The sequence below is a fragment of the Oryctolagus cuniculus genome, chromosome 1 (assembly GCF_964237555.1).
Source record: "Oryctolagus cuniculus chromosome 1, mOryCun1.1, whole genome shotgun sequence".
In the NCBI taxonomy this organism is placed as follows: Eukaryota; Metazoa; Chordata; class Mammalia; order Lagomorpha; family Leporidae; genus Oryctolagus; species Oryctolagus cuniculus.
The window spans coordinates 177,033,972-177,052,513 of record NC_091432.1 but is presented as its reverse complement, the minus strand read 5'-3'; the positions used below and the strand labels follow the sequence as shown (position 1 = coordinate 177,052,513).

General features: G+C 36.0%; 1 protein-coding gene across 35 annotated transcripts in view; it reads left to right on the top strand.

Annotated features, from left to right (window-relative positions):
* NFIB (nuclear factor I B) overlaps positions 1-18,542 on the top strand; it is a 483,250-nt gene that overhangs the window by 403,402 nt on the left and 61,306 nt on the right. For all 35 annotated transcript variants that reach the window (XM_051857951.2, XM_051857943.2, XM_051857921.2 and 32 more), the window contains 3 exons: positions 10,092-10,160; positions 15,993-16,113; positions 17,953-18,071. In XM_051857951.2, the coding sequence (XP_051713911.1) occupies positions 10,092-10,160; positions 15,993-16,113; positions 17,953-18,071 (309 nt within the window). The remainder of the gene's footprint in view (positions 1-10,091; positions 10,161-15,992; positions 16,114-17,952; positions 18,072-18,542) is intronic.

Here is an 18,542-nt window from a genome sequence, read left to right as displayed (position 1 = left end):
TGTTTTATTTAGAATTCTTGAAGCTGCATCTATTATATGTGTGCTTGATTTCTGGTTGGGGGGTTGCTTTGGTTGTTTTTTCAATTTTTTATTTATGTAAGGTGAACAAATCTCATGCATTTCCTATCTACAGATTTATGAGCATAGTAATACTTCCCACCCACCCTCCTCTCCCTCTGCCCATGTTCCCACCTTCCATCCTCCTTCCTTTCTTAATCTTTTAATTTTTACAATGACATACTTTCAGTTTATTTTTTAATCATAAGGTTAACCCTCCACTAAGTAAAGAATTCAGCAAATAGAAGAAAAAAAAACCACTATTCCTCAACAGTAGTGACAAGGATGATAACCAATAATCACATTTCAAAAATGTCAATTTCACTTATATCCATTACATTTTTTTGTATTCTCTTAGTTATTGCAGATCAGGTGAAAATATACAATATTTGTCTTTTGGGGACTGGCTAATTTTACTGAGTATAACGCATCCATTTTGTTGCAAAAGACAGGATCTCATTCTTTTTATGGCTGAATAATAGTCCATAGTGTATATATACCACATTTTCTTTATTCAGTCACCTGTTGATGGACATCTGGGTTGATTCAATATCTTAGCTATTATGAATTGAGCTGCAATAAATGTGGGGTACAGATCACTCTTTCATACGATGATTTAGTTTTGTTTGGGTAAATTCCCAGGAGTAGGATGCCTGGGTCATATGGTAGATCTATTTTCAGATTTCTGAGGAATCACCATACTGTTTTCCACAGTGGCTATACTTTTTTCCCCACATCCTTGCCAGCTTTTTTTTGGAAAGAGAGCTACAGAGAGAGGTAGAGAGAGAGATAGACAGAGGGAGAGGTCTTCCATCTACTGGTTCACTCCCTAAATGGTTGCAACAGCTAGAGCTGAGCCAATCTGAAGCCAGGAGCCAGGAGCTTCCTCGGGGTTTCCCACATGGGTGCAGGGGCTGCTTTCCCAGACCATAGCAGAGAGCTGGATCAGAAGTAGAGTAGCCAGGACGTGAACCAGGGCCCAAACAGGATGCTGGTGCTGCAGGCTGGGGCTTTAACCCACTGTGCCACAGCACCAGCCCCAAGAAGCATGTATTATTTTTTCTTTGCTAACTTGGGTGATGTGAAAGTTCATAGTCATTTTTATTGGCATTTTCCTGATGCTTAGTGATCCTGCACATTTTTTCATGAGTCTGTAGGCTATTTGAATTTCCTATTTTGAAAACTGCCCTTTCAAGTCCTTTGTCCATTTCTTAACTGGATTGTTTGTTTTATTGTTGTTGAGTTTCTTGAGCTCTTTACAGATTGTGGTTGTTGATCCTTTATCAGTTGCATAGCTGGTAAATAGTTTCCCCCTTTCTGTTGGTTGCTTCTTCACTCTGTTGAGTGTTTCCTTTTCAGGGGGTTGCTTTGTTTTAATAAAGGAGGTTAGAAGTTTAGGTATTCAAGTTTTTCTAGCCTCATAGGGAATCATATGAGAGCTTTTTTGCCTAAGGAAACTTGTCTAAGGCCTTCGAGAGTAGAAATAGTATTAAAACTTAGAGGCTAGGTAAAGCCAAGCTAAAATTCAGGTGTGCGCTCATCTGAACCTGGTGCGATTTTCAAAGGTGGCTGTCAAATTTTAAAGTACACACAGATCACCTGCAGCTTCTAATCTCAACGGTCTGGGGTGGAGTCTGTTCTGCTTTTCTAATGAGCTTCCAAGTTATGCCACTGCTGCTGCTTCTAGGACCACATTTTAGATGTGCCAGAAGAGTGGTTCCCAAACCTTGCTGCACAGTTGAATCACTTAGAGGGACTTCAGGCACACCGCTTACATCAGAAAAGCTGACACTGGAAGCTAAGCTGTTTTCAAGAACCCCAGGTGGCTCCAGTGTTCAGCAAATTTTGGGAACCACTGTACTAGGGTAATTGGTCTATTCAGGTTTTCCACTTCTTTGCTCAATTTTGGTTACTTTTATTTTACTAAGTAATTTCCCATTTAAGTTTTCAAAGTTGTGGTCAATATGTTGTATGTGTTATTCTCTTATAATTTCCTTTAAGTGTATTTGGTTTCTATGGTTATGTCTCCTTGCTATTCTTGTACTTGGATATTTTTGCTTTCTCCTTTTTTCCTTAAACAGGCATGCAAATGGAATTTCTGTTTTGCTGTTCTTTTCAGAGAATCATCTTTTGTTTTATTTACTGTTTCAAATAATTTTTTTCTTCCTATTGTTAGCTTTTATCTTTAATTTTATCTTCAAAAATTTTCTTAGACTTTGCTATTCTTCCTCTTATGGTAAGTAATTAGTTTCTTTTCTTTTCATTGCTTTCAAGATAGCTTATAATAATTTCCCTTTTGATTTTCTCTTTAATTCATGGTTTGTTTTCTTAATTTCCAAGTAATTCTGAAAAGTTGGTCCCTTTTTATTATTTACTTTTTATTTGCCATAAATGAGATAGTATCCCTAAACAAGTATCTACTTTTAAGGATTTGTTGAAGTTAAGAAAATTATCAAAAGTTTTAAAAGTATGCATGCTAAGAAAGTATAGTTTGTATTTGGATAACATAAAATCTGTGCAATAAACACGTTCAATTCTAAGAAAAACATATTGAAAGTTCTCACTATGATTATATTTTTATCAGTTCTTACAATAGTTTTGGTTTTATATGTTTTTTCACATTTTGTGTATCTGTTGTTTATGATTTATTGTCTTTATTAATATTGTCTTCTCTTTACATTTAATGGTCTGTATCCTCTCTTTTATAATATCTCTCAAATACCTCTAATTGACACTGCTTTTTTGTTTGAATTTGATTTCTTGGTGTGTGCCCATTGATTGCAAATTTTTATTCTTGTTATCCTGTCTTAAGTGTGTTCCTTGAAAATCCCAGCTCTTTTTGTTTTCTGTTCTATATTCTCACTCATTGTGTCTTGTTTTCTCTAGTTTAATTTGGGAACTCTGCCTTTTCTTTCCCTGCTCTTAAAATGAGAGTCTGCTCCTTACTATTACTTGAAAAGAATATGTGATTTTCATGTAGATCTTAGGTACCTTGATTATCCTGTATATTTTAGAGAAGAGAAATGGGAGACGTAGAAGAGTTCAGCAGCTTGCCTCACACAACGTCCAGGGCAGAGCTGACTGTGGGCTGTCTTGCTTTGGAGCAGATTTTTTAACCACGGTGCTCTGGTGCATTTGGAGGGAGATGTACCTCCCACATCCATAGATAACATAACATGAAAGAGAGTGCATGTAATTTTATTATACATTAAAAACAAACAGAGCTAACTTTGTAAACTATATGATATCTGTGCAAATGAAATTAAAAATCTGAAATACTGAGGATTTCCTGGGAAAAGATTTCAAACCATAACTTCTGACTCTTCTGTGGGTTACTTCAGTACCACGAGGGATTTACATTTCATACTGAAGAGTGAACCTAATTCTAAGTTATATCAGAATGTTAGCCGTGGGTATCGGCTGCGATCCAGTCTCTCTGTAGAAGATCATCATGTTTGCAATGATTAATATTTCTATTTCATAATCACTATTCCCTTCTGTAAGTATGGACAGTTCAGAAAAGTTGAGAAATTGAACATAGAGCTATGTCTCATACATACATAGATAAAATTATTTCAGCAGTAAAAAGCAATTGTTGAGTAATAGTCATGAAAGACTCAAAATCCTCTAAGAATCCTCTGAAACAGAAGATGATGTTGAGTGAGGTTTTCTGTTTTCTAGAACTTTTCATGAAACCACATTTTGTTCTGTTCCAAAGCACAAAAAATAATGGACTGTCACCCAAACCATTTTATAAGAATGTATCTAACCCAGTATGAAAATTTAACAAACATAATACAAAATTTTCCAGCTACATACACATAGAAAATTTAAAAGAAACCAAGCAAACCACTTCAACAGTAAATTAGAAGAACTGTCTACCACGGATAAGCAAAGAAAATATAAGAACCCAGAACTATATATAAATGCCATTAGGAAAAATAAAATAGGTACTCTTCTAATGCCAAAAATTCATTTGATAATATTCAATAACCATTTACATTTAAAAATATTTTAAAACTTTGAGTAATTTAAGAATAGCTGAATATCTGCTCAAATGACCAACATTACCTCTAACTTTGAAATTCTTTTCAGTAATTTCAATGTTAGGAATAAAATATTCCTGTTAACATACTTTCTGTTTTATTTATCTTAAATAATTGTTTAAAGTGCTTTGTTTTTGAATATTCTGTTCAAAGAAATAACGTATGTGTATCTGAAAAAAATCCAACTTAATTATAATTAAATGAGAATCATAACATTAATGTAATGACATCTTTCCTCTATTAACTTGCCACAATTAAAAACAAATCCCTACTGATATGTACTTCTGGCAGCAGCATGGTGAGATGGACACGCTCATGACATGCTCCAGGGAATATAACTTGGCTAAACCCGTTATGAAAAGCAGCTTGATAGTTTTTACCAAGAAGTTTAAAAGAATTTGTGTCCTTTGACCCAGTAATTCTACTTCTGGGAACTCCAGCCTAAGGAAATCATGAGAATTGCTGACAAAGATGTGTGTATGAGGATGTTAATGGCAATGCTGTTTATAATATTTAAAAAATGGGAAATAACCTAAAATGCCAAATAATATGAGAATAGTCAAATAAATGGTCAAATAAAGTATGATGCAGCCCTGTAATCTACAGTCATGAAAATCATGCTTTTGAAAAACTACTTAATCTGAAGAACAGGAAACAGTGTTAATAGGGAAGAAAAGCAGGATATTTATTTAAATTTGATGTTTTTAAATATCTAAATTTGACTTTAATATAAAATATATATGTTATAATGCAGGAAAAATTGTAGGACTGGAAGGAAATACATATAAATAACGCATTAATATATATAAATAATTTATAAATATAACACTATCAGAGTATGTTAAAGTTGGGAAATTTTTGACTCCTATATCACTCAAGTCACCATTGGGATTTAAATTTCATATTAATGGATGAATTGGATTCTAAATTAATGTTACAATGCTGTCCATGACCATCAGATAATGTTCGGTTTCTGTGCCGAGAATCTCTGTGTTTGCAGTGATTAATATTTCTATTTCATAATCACAGATTCCAGTCTTAACCATGGACAGGTCAGTAGAGAAGCTGAAGATAGAACTACAGCTCATAATACCATGACTCCCAGAAAATCATCAAAGGGGTAGTGGTGGTACCTGAGGTTACATGAAGATTGGCAAGGAACTAATGTGAAATAATCTCTTCCCTCTTTTGCAACCATAAGCAAAAGAGTAAAGCCATCTTTTACACTTTGTTGAATTCAGTAAACAATTGGAATCAAGACTGGAAAATGCAAGTGTGATCCCTCAAGTTCATCTTTTTTTTTTCCCCCAAATGAACAATGCAAGAAAACTAACAGAATCATGATGAGCCATGTAAGAAAGAGGAATATGAGGGATTCAAAGAGTTTTGGAGGTATTTTATCTGGTTCTCTACCCAAAATGAGAACTCTTAAATCCAATGGGAGTTTTTACATCTACTAGGAAACTCCCTACCTCATGGGTCCAAGTTTCCTTATCTACAAAATGGTAATAATAATGTGACGTATGTCATAGGATCATTGTGAGCATTAAGTGAATTCGTGCTTGTGAAAGTTTTAGCACAATATCTGGACATATGTGGTTATCATCGCCTTTGCAAAATTTTGCATTCCTTCCTAGGACTTTTCTCATTGGATGGAAAATCTGTTTACTGAACCAAAAAGCAGCTTCTGGGACTATGCAGAATAAATCTAATCCACTGTCTATGTTATCAGGCCTTCAAATACTTGAAGACAGCTTTCATGAATTTAATAACTGCTTTTTGTGGCTTTTTTAAATTTCAAGAATAGAACACAGTAGACCATAAAAATGAGCACTATCAGTCTTTCTTTGGATTTTCCATGAAAATGTTGTTTAACATTCAAATGGTGCTGATTATAATTTGAGATATTAACAGTGAGACATGCCATTGTGTCCCTCTGTTATTGTTTATAAAGGAGGTTAAACACTATATTAACTGTGAGTAGAGATTTACTCTTGCTTTTGTTAAAGAAAAATAAAAAAGAAGTAAAATGATGTAATTTGATATTGCCTTTGAGACTTCATTTTGTGGAAGTCTTTATTTCCTACTCAATTTTATTTTTTAAGAAGCATAGATATAGTGTAAATACAACATCACATAAATGCAGAGTTGTTCTTTTCTTCCTGGCTTAAGCTGTTGAGTAATATTGCTCTGTACCCATTAAGCAGCTGCTCTGCCTCTGAGATGCTCATGTTTCCTTTGGTAGATGAAGGGAATTTACTACATGAATGTCTCCAAATTGCTTTAAAATCATTGGTCTTTGTATCAGCTATTTAGATTTACAGTAGTCTCTCTATGTGACATGTGAAAGCTACCTTTCTGAAAAGCCCCAGGAGCCTGGATGGCACCCTGTTAACACCAACGACCTACATTTTTGTTGAGTCTGGCCCTCTAAACTGTTTATTGTACAGCTCCTAACCTATTTTAAGGTCCTCCCCAGTTATTTTTCTAGAGTCTTCTAGTATTGTCTTCCATATGCTAATGAGCAAGCACTGTTAGCCATCCAAGTTCTCAGTCGTCTACTATTGTTTAATATGTTTTGTCTTGGGTGATGCGTGTCCATTGTTAAGGATGTGCTGTGTGCAAAAATGCATGAAGGTGGCAGCCATCAGCTTCAAGTACTTCTCTCACACTAGCTCCTTGCCTGATTCCCAGCCACCTGCACTCCTAGGCTCATTGTCAACAGCATTATCCCTTGTCCCCCGGAAGACTCCCTTCTGAAGTCTCACCATGCTTCTGGCAGGAGTACAGCCAGTTGGGACCCGTGGTGTTGTCTTTTGTGCTGTGGGTTCCACAGCAGTTCTGATATTTTCCCACTGCTTTTTATAGTTTTAGAGAAATAATCTTTAGTTTTCTTAGTAGATTCCAATATCCTAGAATGTAGAGAATTGGGGATAGGAGGTGGAGAAACACTCTGCTGTATCCTGAATTGCCTCCCCCTTTCTATGAGGTCACTGTTGCATTTTGTCTATGTTGGCCTACCTGTTTTCCCACCAGTAGAATTAGTCCTCCCTCATAGTTTGGCTCCTTACAGCCCCATGCACCACGCCATGTTAAAGGCATGGCTTAGAAGCAGGGGGACCTCTGGCTATCGTTGGAATAATAAGGAAATCAACTTTAGGTTATATCTGCATAATGAGATACTACCATGTATTACATGTGATGTCATTTATATATATATAAATATATAAATATATATATATATATATATACCAAGATGTTCACTATTATTCACTCACTCATTCAGTTTATAAGTATTTTTTGGAGTGCCTGTATTTAAACACTTCTGTTCTTTTGGTTGCTGTTTTGTTCTAAACACAGCAGAATCAGGGATATGAGCTGACCACTGTCACTACTCTTTACCATTCTACCCAAAAGTTTAAATGAACCCTGCAGGGACCAAGTTCCAGGGAATGAGAAGAATAAGTGTATTTATCTGCCAAGCTTAGACATCTATGTCTGCAGTGTCATAAAATAAGTAAGATGTCAATTTCAAACCCTGTTTAAGACATTTAAAGTGACGTTAAGGTGAAATGTTGTTCTGTGGTCATTTAGTAATCACTCTATATATAGGCAATGAATTAGTCATTAAGGGAGACACAGAGATGAACCAAACCTAGTCACTCTCCTAAATAAAGGAGCTGATAATCCAGCAGGGAATTCAAGATCTGAAAACTGATATCCTGGAAAATGTGAATGTACAAAGTATAAAATAAGTACAAACTAGGTGCTACATGAGTACAGAGGAAAGAGATTATTTCTGGCTGGCCCGGGGGTGGAGGTGAGATGAAGGTGGGAGAGCCGTTTGTGGAGTGGGTGCTGGTGGAGCTGGATGTGGAAGGCTGAGAGTAGAGGGTACAGGAAGAACGGCCTGATCAGAGGGGCTTCTGGGCGTGCTGCAGCAGCAAGATATTCTGAGGGCAGGCATTTCTTGAGCGCAACTAGGTGACGACAGTCTTGTCTGGTTAAGTATATGAGCTAGAGTCATGATAAATAAGGTTCTTACATTTAATCTATTTATTAAGTTTACTACATTTAAAGTGTAATAAGCTATACCCACAACAACAAAAGCAACAAAAAATCTTTGTATAAAATAACAGGATTCCAGAAAACTAAAAATGTCTTTTTTTCCCAGCTGAGCAAAGGTAGTTAGTGTCCTGTTTTTTTATCCATGACCTTTAGTACTTTGTACAGTGCTGGTTACATAGAAGTTTCTCAATTATCACTGAAATGAACGTGGCCTGTTGAAAACTCAATTGCTCAAGAAGAGTTTCTTAAAACACAAGTGCATCAAATGGGAACATTTTGTTATTTGTGTCTTAAAAATGTAGCCTTTTTGTTCAGAGCAGTGACTTAATATGAGACATAAGTTTTATCATTAGAGGAGAGCTTTTTAACTCCTTTTTTCTATTTCTTTTGTTCTGTTTGTAAAGAAGGCAAATAGGTGATTATAGAACAGTGCTCAGACTTCCCAAGCTCCTCACTCCACAACAGGAAAGTATATGTGCCTGTTAAATGGGTTTACGTCTGTTCCTGCTATGTATGGTTGGAAAACCATGTCGTGACATTTGTTCTGGTGAAATTTCTAAAGACATATTTACAAATGATTTGGAACTGTCTGGAGTCCGGTGTGTGTAGTTCAATGGCTAGCTGATCGTTGGGTCCACTGGGCAAGTAATTTATTGGTAACATTTAGCCAGTGCTTACCATCAGTTTTCCACTTTTGTCACATTTAGTATTCCTAATAACTCTATGAGATCTCATATCTCTAATTTACAGATGAGAAATCTGAGACACAAAGAGGTCTAATGGCCAGGATTCAATAACTGACAAACTGGCTGGGGTATGAATCCCATCTCCTTGACCTGTGGGCTCCATATTGCTAAACCACCCATGCCTTCTCAGCCCTGTCCTGAGTGTGATCTCTTGGCCAGCCCCAAGACTTCATCTCAGATGCAGCCTAGTAGCCAAATCTTGGAGTGCACGCTTTGCTTTCCTTTTTAGAAGTGTTTGAATCCTGGGATTTTTCAGATACTGCACGTTTCCTTCCTAAGGCTTCTTTCTCTCCTCTCCGACATTACAGCCCCTTGCTCTAACCGAGAACCCAGGGAGGGGCCATTACTGTTGTCCCTATGGGAGTCCTTGTCTATGCCAAACATGTCTGAGGTTGCTCAGTCCCCTGAGCTGTGGACCCCGTGAGCCCTGCGTGCAGGCGTCATGTAAGGGTCCTGCGGCATTCTGTGTTCTGGAGGCCTGGACTCACTGCCATTTGCTGCAAAGGGTGTCCAGTTCTTGAAATCAAGGGAGTCCAAGGGAATAAGAGCAGGAGTGAAGGAAGCACTGAAATCATGCAAGGTCTATGAAAGGTGCAGAGAAATAGATTGACGCAAAGTGTTTGCTGTACATACAGGTTCTGCTGTTATGTCACTGGTGACTTTGGAACAGGGTGACACTGCTGGTAACAGCAGTACAGTTTTCTTTCATCAAAGACGGATTTGTGAAAGAAAAGTGGTTTCAAGAAACCTTTGAAGTATTTCCAACAAGGTGCTAATTGTGGTTGTGGTTTTCCTTTTTCTTTCTTCTTGTTTTTGATGGGTGGACTTTAGTCTACAGGTGCTACTGAGTCAGATGCATTCAACAAGTACCCTTGAACCTTATTCTTTATGTGTGGCCCGTGGCAAATAACAACCATACCAATTTCCCTGTATACTGAGAAAGTTAAGGGAAAAAATGTTCTAGGATGTTTTAGGCATTTAAATCTTTTACATTTGTTTAATGAGATCCAGTTCGACTTCACGAGATATTTACTTTCACTTGCCCTTGTTGTAAGCATACTTGTGAGTGTTCTAACCTTTGGTTTAAGAACACTGAAACAAATTCTGATGTTTAATAATTTAGTTTGCTTCCTGCTTTACATTGATCTTTTTTCTCCTTGATGTTTATTTTCAGGGTACCTTGAGGATAGTTTTGTAAAATCTGGAGTCTTCAACGTATCAGAACTTGTGAGGGTATCCAGAAGTGAGTAAATAATTTTATTATTATTTAAACATAAAATATGGTTCATGATATTTTACATTTTGAGCTTTAAATGAAAAGAGGACACATACATTTGCATACAGGCTTTAAAATCTCAAATCTTGGACAAAATCTTAAGTAATATATTTTGTCTGATTTTTAAAAATCCTTCAAGTGATCAAAACTTTGTTGTACAAAAATAATTTTGAGATTGTGTTGATTGCCATGTTTTCGCTATTCATTTAATTCACTGTTCTCTGTGACCATAGATGGTCATTTATATAAAAGGAAGTGTGATTAATTAAATGTACTCAGTGTTGTTATGATAACCCACATAAGTTTCCTGTAGATAAGTGCTTTTTCATTTTACTAACATTTTGGTGGGGGTTGGAGATGTACAGGATATACACACTAATGTGCAGAGTGTGGAGGGATGCAGAAATTAACTTTGCAGATTGTTGTGGGATGGATATAGATAGAAAGCATTGTTATCCAAAACAATGTCCAATTGTTTTAACTGGCCACCTCACCTGAGACACCATTCTTGGCAGGCCGGATCAGATTTTTCTAGGCTAAGTTCACCTGGCCAGCTACCTAAGCAAGGGGAAAGTTCCTTGATTAACTCTCTCATTTACTACATGCGTGTGCAGACATACTGAATGCATTGAGTCTGTTGGAGGAGGTGACGCTTTCCTGCTCCCTTCTCAGCCTTAGCTTGTTTGTGTAACTTCAAATGGTAGCTTTGCACCTCACACTTTATGAGAAAGCATTCCCAGTTTAGAGTGATGTATTCAGGTGTTGCAGTGGCACTCTGGTCTTTGTTTAAGTTGTGTTTCTCATGTGGTGCAAATTAAGAGGTCAAGAATCAGAGTTCTGATGCTCCAGAAGGAGTAGAGAGGGAGTGAGTTACTGAGGGGAAGAGTTAGCAGTAGCTTCAGTGTTGTGAAGAAATTTCCAAGCTGGAGGCTGAGTATCCATTCAACCATAATTTCTCAAATAGCAAGATTTCTGCAGTGGCCAAGGACATGTACTTGTGTCTCAGGGAGTAACACATAAGAACATTTAAGCCCTGAAGTAACATTCTTCCTGGTATAGTTCTGGATTCCATAAACATATGATGCATGGACCTCTGTCATACTTGGGGAGTGTAGGAGATAACAATCTTAGTATCTACTTCTCTGTATCTCCAGGGTATGGATTTGCTGGGCAGGCAGATTCTCGTGATCTCTGTTGCCCAAGACAATGAGCCCTACCTGGTTTTCCAGACCAATATGTGATAGACAGAGAGGCCTTTGACATTTGAAAGTTTTTAAGTTTTTTTAGTTTTAGATTTGGAAAGAAATATGCCTGACTTATTCATGAGCGCATTGCAACATCATGTAAAGGAAGAGGCTCTTTCAAGGTGTGTGTGTGTGTGTGTGTGTGTGTGTGTGTTTGAGTCAATACTACTCTTTAGCAGAAAGGCTGTGCTGCTGCAGTTGGGAGACTTATCAAATTATTTGCTTAAATTCGTATTTCACTAAGTTCCCTGATAGAGTTTCATCCTTCGTATGAGAAGGGCAGTGGAGTCGTCTGTCAGAAAATATTTATTTAGTACCTCATTATGGATAATATTACGCTAAGTGCTATCGAAAGAAAACCACCCTGAGAACCTTCAAAAGCCCAGAGTGATATTTTGAAAAATCTGAATTTAAAACATTAAAAAATAGATTGAGAACACCTTTCTTTAACAGCTCTGAAAAAGGATAACACCTCAGTCATTTCTCATTCATACTGTCATCTCTTAGAAGTTTCTAGGTTATTTGTTAGACCTACCATTACTAATTTGTAATTAGTACATTAATTATCTATATTCATTCATTAGTTAATTTATTCAGCAAACATTTATTTTCTCCTCCATATATAAATAGGTGTCTCTGAAATGCTTGAAAACTTATTCTCCTAAGTGTTTCATGTATCCACATTATAATCTTGTTTACACAATTGAGCTTCATTGTTTATGAAATAAGGGTTAAGTAAACAGAAACTTCACACAGCCCTGATGCACACACTCTGACTTCTTCAGGGTTCACAGTATGTTAATAGTTTCTGTCCTCTAGGGTTTTATTATCATATGACCCACTAATGTGTATGTTGACTTTAGCTAATGAAGCTATTCAGTTTTAGGATAGTGATCTCTCCGTTGAATGATATTATCTCCATCTTTAAAGTTGATTTAGGATCAGCTTTTGGAGAGAGGAGAACAATAAGAGAGATTAAGGGTTGGCTTCTAACCTTTAGAATCTGAGGTTCTTTGGCGTTTCATCTCTAAGAGGACATTGGCAACCTCTTAAACATGATTTGCAATGCTCAGCTTCTTACAACTCTGGGGAAGAGGTGCTAATGCTGATCTTTGGTCTGATGCAAGTTCTCCCTGAGGCTTTTAAATAGGAAGAGCTGATGGCGACTTGCTGTTCTCACACACTCTCCTTATCATCAAATCCATTGTGTGTTTGCTGTTTGAGTATTTTGGCCATGTTTGTTACTAATCTTCCTTTTCTTCCCCCTGTAGTCTCCCATTTGGTGTCAGAATTCATAGCAAATGTTTATAATGCTTACATATAAATCTGTAGACAAATTATTTTTATTTTTATCCTGATACTCTGGACTAATCCTACTGGGAAAAAAACATAGAAAAAATAAAATTTCTGAAGATTTTTTAAATTATTATTTTATGTTAATTAATTAGTTACACCCAGCATGTTTATGGCCAAGCAAACTGTACTGACTGTGGAGTCATATGTATTTAATAGAAACTACCATCTTTGCCCATATATTGCATGATCATAATAAATTTGCAAATAATTTGATATAACCTGTACATTCCTGTTAGTAACTCTGGCCTTTGAATTCTATCCATTGTATACATTGCTGTTAAAGGAAGCCAGATTGCTTTCTTAACTAGTCTTTCAAATGCTTTCTCTAGTACATACTCTACTTCTAATGTCACATAGAGCATGGTTCTAATAATAAATTTTAAAGTATGTGGTTACTCTGGGATTTCTTACCTTGCATTTTTTTAACCTCTGGGATACCCCAAGCCACAACAAACAGCTACATTTTAGCTGTCTAAATAACTCAAGCCACCCGACGCAGTTATTAATTGCACATAAACATTATCTGTGTAAAAGGAAGTTAGCGTATGTGATATGAAATGAACAGTCTAACAGAAGGCAGAAGCTCCAGAAATTTGGAGCTGACACTTCTCATGTATATAATGATTCACTTCAATTTTTTGTAGGAAAAGAGAGATAGTCATTGCATATTCCTTGATGACTTCCCTGTAATAAAACATGTGCCTCTTGATCATCTGTTCTGAAAAACATTTTACGTTAACCTCGGCCTGCTTGATACCAAAATGCAACTCAATTTTTACACATTTAGAATACTTATTAAAAATTCTGGGTAAGAAAAATTCCTTGAAAAATCTGTGATCTCTTTGGAATTTTATATTCAACATCAGGCAGTTAGGAGAGGGAAAGATTAAATAAGCCATGTGTTCTTCAAGTGAATCTCAGGGGCCTTAGAATGTTGTTGCCAAGCCCCAGGACATACTTTCCCTCACGAGAGCTCTTGAAAACCTGATTAAAACAGGTGGAGAAACAGAAACTATTCATAAGCAGTATTTGTCCTTTGACAACCAATTGTCTGGTCTCTACTTTGTGTAGTTTTTCTGCTCCAGACTGCTCCTACAGTAACTACTGTTTCCAATGACATCCCTTCAATACCATACTCATTCTCTGTGCCAGCTGTGGCTTTTGCACAGGTTATTGGAGAATTCAAGGCTGTATTGGATTCTTTCCCCCTTGAAGTCATTTAATGATCATGTCATTCATCTGGACAGTTTCATCGTACTATATTATTCTGGTATTTACATGTTTTGCCTGAGAGTTTTATTTGTACAAAATGTTGCCCAATATGTTTATTAAGGACAAAAATATTCTGAGACTATTTTGTATCCTTTACAATACCTGCCAGTACTGGGCACAATCAATATCTTGTTGAATAAACAAACTTTTAGCAAGCAGGTACATTTATATGTCTTCTTCTTTTAGCACTGTTTTGAATTGCTTTGTCTTGCTAGCTAGCCCCTATTACACACTAGGTATATTACTGGGCTTTTATCACTTCTTATCTTAGTTCATGCTCAACATAATCCTATGTGGTAGGTTATTATTATTCTCATCTTATGGTTTAGGAAACTGAGTCTGAAAGCCCATCAGTGGCAGAGGGAGTTCAAACTAAAAGGCTGTTTACCTCCCAAAACTGTGTTCATTGCAATACAACATGCTGTCTTGTAGATTTATTCAAGATGTCTAAATATTTTTTTAATTTGAATATATATAATCCAGTGTACAAAAGTACAACTATACACAAAAACTTTTCTTCTTCATATATGAGTAAATTCAAACATTAATTTTTCACATTAGAACCTTATAGTATAAAACTGCCTAAATATATTTCAAATTACTTACAAATTTGTAGTATAAATTTTCTTTTAAGAAAGGCATGCCTCAGAATCAGCTCTTAAGGCATTCGGATCCAACTAAAAAGCCCAGGAGAGCATTTCAGGCATGGAAAGCCGAGACACTGTGGCAAAAAATGATCTACACGAAGGATCTCTGTGAATGAGATCCCAGAGGAAAGAAGGGACCATCAAAGAAGGAGGTTCCTTTCTCTGAAGGGAGGAGGGAACTTCCACTTTGACTATGGCCTTGTCTAAATAAGGTCAGAGTTTGTGGACTCAAGAGGCTTCCATAGCTTTGGCAGCTCATGACAAGAGCCTTGGGTGATCACTGACGTCATAAGTAAGAGTGTCGATTATTAAATCAACAACAGGAGTCACTGTGCAGTTGCTCCCCACGTAGAACCTCTGTCCTTAATGAGTTGTACTATGAGAATTAACAGTAAAACTAATCTTCAAACAGTACTTTATACTTTGTGTGTCTGTGTGGGCGAAAACTGTTGAAATCTTTACTTAGTATATAAAGATAATTAAAAATAAATCTTAATGAAGAATAGTATGGGAGAGGGAGTAGGAGGTGGGATGGTGGGCATGGGAGGGTGAGTATGGAGGGAAGAACCACTATAATCCAAAAGTTGTACTTATGAAATTTATATTTATTAAATAAAAGCTTTCAATTAAAAAAGGGCATGACTATTGAATAAAGCTTACATTCCTGTATGAAACTGCATACATACTTTGAAAAGAAAACCTTGGCTTTTATTCTATATTCACAAATTTCACTTATATACCTGCCCTAATACAAGTCTTTATATGAAATAATTATAACTGAATTTCTAATTTATTCTAATATCAGTGTTGATAAGGTTAATAAAATAATAACCATTGGTATTTATTTGTAAAACTCTTTTGTATTTAGTTATTGAACATTGATTTGATTTTTGAGAGCACACTTAATGTAAGGCAACTTGGTGCTGAGCAACAGGAGTCAGATACTGTTTCCTGCAAGACCTCTGTCTGTAGAGCAGTGGGGTGATGGAGGTAGTGGCAACTGTTTCAGAGGGATTAGTGAGGGAGCTTGGCAAGTGGGATTAGGGAAAGTAGGAATGAATGATTATCTCTGAATACCCTCGATTTCTGAATTTGCACAGCAGTATGATGGGAAAGATTCTAGTTCCTACCCCAGGATATGGCGGGTATTAGAGTCTTAAGGTAAAGAGAATTTTCCGCAATGTTGTTCAGAAGCATGGAAAATATTACATTATTACATTGGAATAGAAATGACAAGTGTGGATGCCATTCCCAATGTTTCTGTTCATTTTATTCCTCAGCGCCCATAACCCAGGGAACTGGAGTCAACTTCCCAATTGGAGAAATCCCGAGCCAACCATATTACCATGACATGAACTCTGGGGTTAATCTCCAAAGGTCGCTGTCTTCTCCACCAAGCAGGTAATTGAAAAAGGAGCTGCTCAAGTTCTCAGCCTACATGCAGATATACATATACATATATATATGTGTATATATATAGATATTCACACACATATACATAGAGAGAGGCAGATATGCAGGTGGTTAGGTAGGTATGCAGGTAGGTAGATAGGTGGGTAAGAAGAGAAATAAAACGATTTTTGCTAATAGTATGCAGATTTTGAATCTTTCCTAATTAAATTTCTTGTGATATTTGCAATTAAATGTCATTATCCAAAGCACCTTTTAAAATCTTTGTTGGGGAAAAAGGGAATTACGAAAATTAATGTGATTTTTATCCTGTTGTATGAAATAGTCTTCTATGAGTTAGCCAATTCTTTTGGTGACTTTGAAAATGATGTTGCTATGGCAGTAATCCCTGGCTTATAACTGGTCCAACCTGGTAACTGTTACCCTTAATACCACTTCCAAGCTTGGGATAATGAAATATCAAAAGTGAAGTGTATCATTTATCTAACCTTAAATTAAAGTCCTTATGCTAGAGCATAGTTTTCCAAAGTGTTCAATTAGTTGATAATCTTTGACTAATTTAGTTCATTCTCAGTTATCATGAATGTACTGCCTGCTCTGCAACTTGCTTTAGCTAGTATATGTTGGGGAGGCGCTAGAGTGAGTTTTCTTTGCTTTTAAGTCCTTTATTGGCATTCTCATTCTGTCTGCTGATATTCCAAGTGTAACCTTCAGTCAAGATGGATAAGTAGTACAGATGTATTATTTTGGGTGTTTTTTTTTGAGTTGGGTCTTCACCATTTCAAGACCCATCTCCTTTCCAGAGTGATAATATACACTTATATAAAATATTAATATATAAAATATATTATATTGTTAATATATTAAATATGCTCTTATATCAATATAAGAGCATCACAAATTCCAGAGCAAAGCTGTTTAATCTTTTCTCTAGGTATTTGCTTTTTTAAATAATTGAGGTGAACCATAATAATAATTGAGGTGAAGTTTTCTGTTTGGCTTGAATTTGGCAGTGCCTTTTTTACATGGTTAATCTTTAAGAATAAAGGATCAGTACCCCAGTGTTTAAAGAAAAATTAAGAATATATGAAATAGTTTATAGTCAGCAAAATACAATACATTATTATTATTATTAATTATAGGGTTACTATTGCTAATTACTATTTTAAGTATATTCTAAAGGTCAGTTACATAAGAGTGTTACATTTAATAATTTATTTAATCCTCTCCGCCATCCTCCTTTGAACTATGTTTTATTGTTTCCATTTTACAGATGACTAAACTGAGTTTAGAAAGGTTAAAGAGCTAACTAATAAGAACTAATAAGTGGCCTAGTCAAGATTTGATAATAGGTTGTCTGCTTTTGAAGCTCTGTTCTTTTCTACTCCATTAACCTATCTTTGAATGAATAGGAAAAGTTTACATTGTCAGTGGCAAGTGCTATACAAATGAACATCATTAATATCAGTGGCAATTACAATAAGAATAAGGTACAATCACAATTCTGTCACAATTTTAATACTAGTAGACAGATCACATTAAAAGTTAATTTTTTATTGCTGAAATTTCTCTGTGAATACATTTGAAAAGATAAAAAGTGTAATGAACACTTTACTTGTTTGGTAGGAGAAGGTATAAGATAGTATAATAAATGGTATAAACCACTGGAGTTATTTGCTATTCCTGTTGATATTTTGAATACTTGGAATGATTCTGAGATACTGTTAACTTCTTTTGTATAGATATTTCCGCAGTAAGAATCTTCTCAAGTCAAATGCTATACATCTTCCCAGAAATCCCAGTAATATAACTATTGTCATATTTTAACAGCAAAAGACCCAAAACTATATCCATAGATGAAAATATGGAACCAAGTCCTACAGGAGACTTTTACCCCTCTCCAAATTCACCAGCTGCTGGAAGTCGAACATGGCATGAAAGAGATCAAGGTGAGTAATAAGGAGATTCTTCCAGGACCTCAAAGTAAAAGGTCGGCCCTTTTCTTAAGTTTTATTTATCCCCAATTCCATAATTGAACCAGCGTGATATAAGGGAGGGAGAGATCCTTTTTACCCCTCTTAGTTCTTTGACTGGATTTAGGAACTCGGTTACTGTAAGAGGGGATTCACAAGACAAGGGTACCCAAGTTTTGTTAGTTTTTCCTGCACATGGAGATCTTCATATGAGAATGAAGTCCAAAGAAATGACCAAAGCAGATGCTTATATACATTTTAGACAAAACAAGAAATCCATGAAGAAATGAAAGGACAAGTGGATCTCCAGCATAAGGTGGTAAATTCTAGGGATGTCGTGAACAGATATGTGGGAAATAGAAGCTAGTGGAAGGTATGGTTAGTTCTTTATTCGGTTCATTGCAACCGGACTTCCTAGTCTCTGATGATCAAGCCATTTTCTGGCCA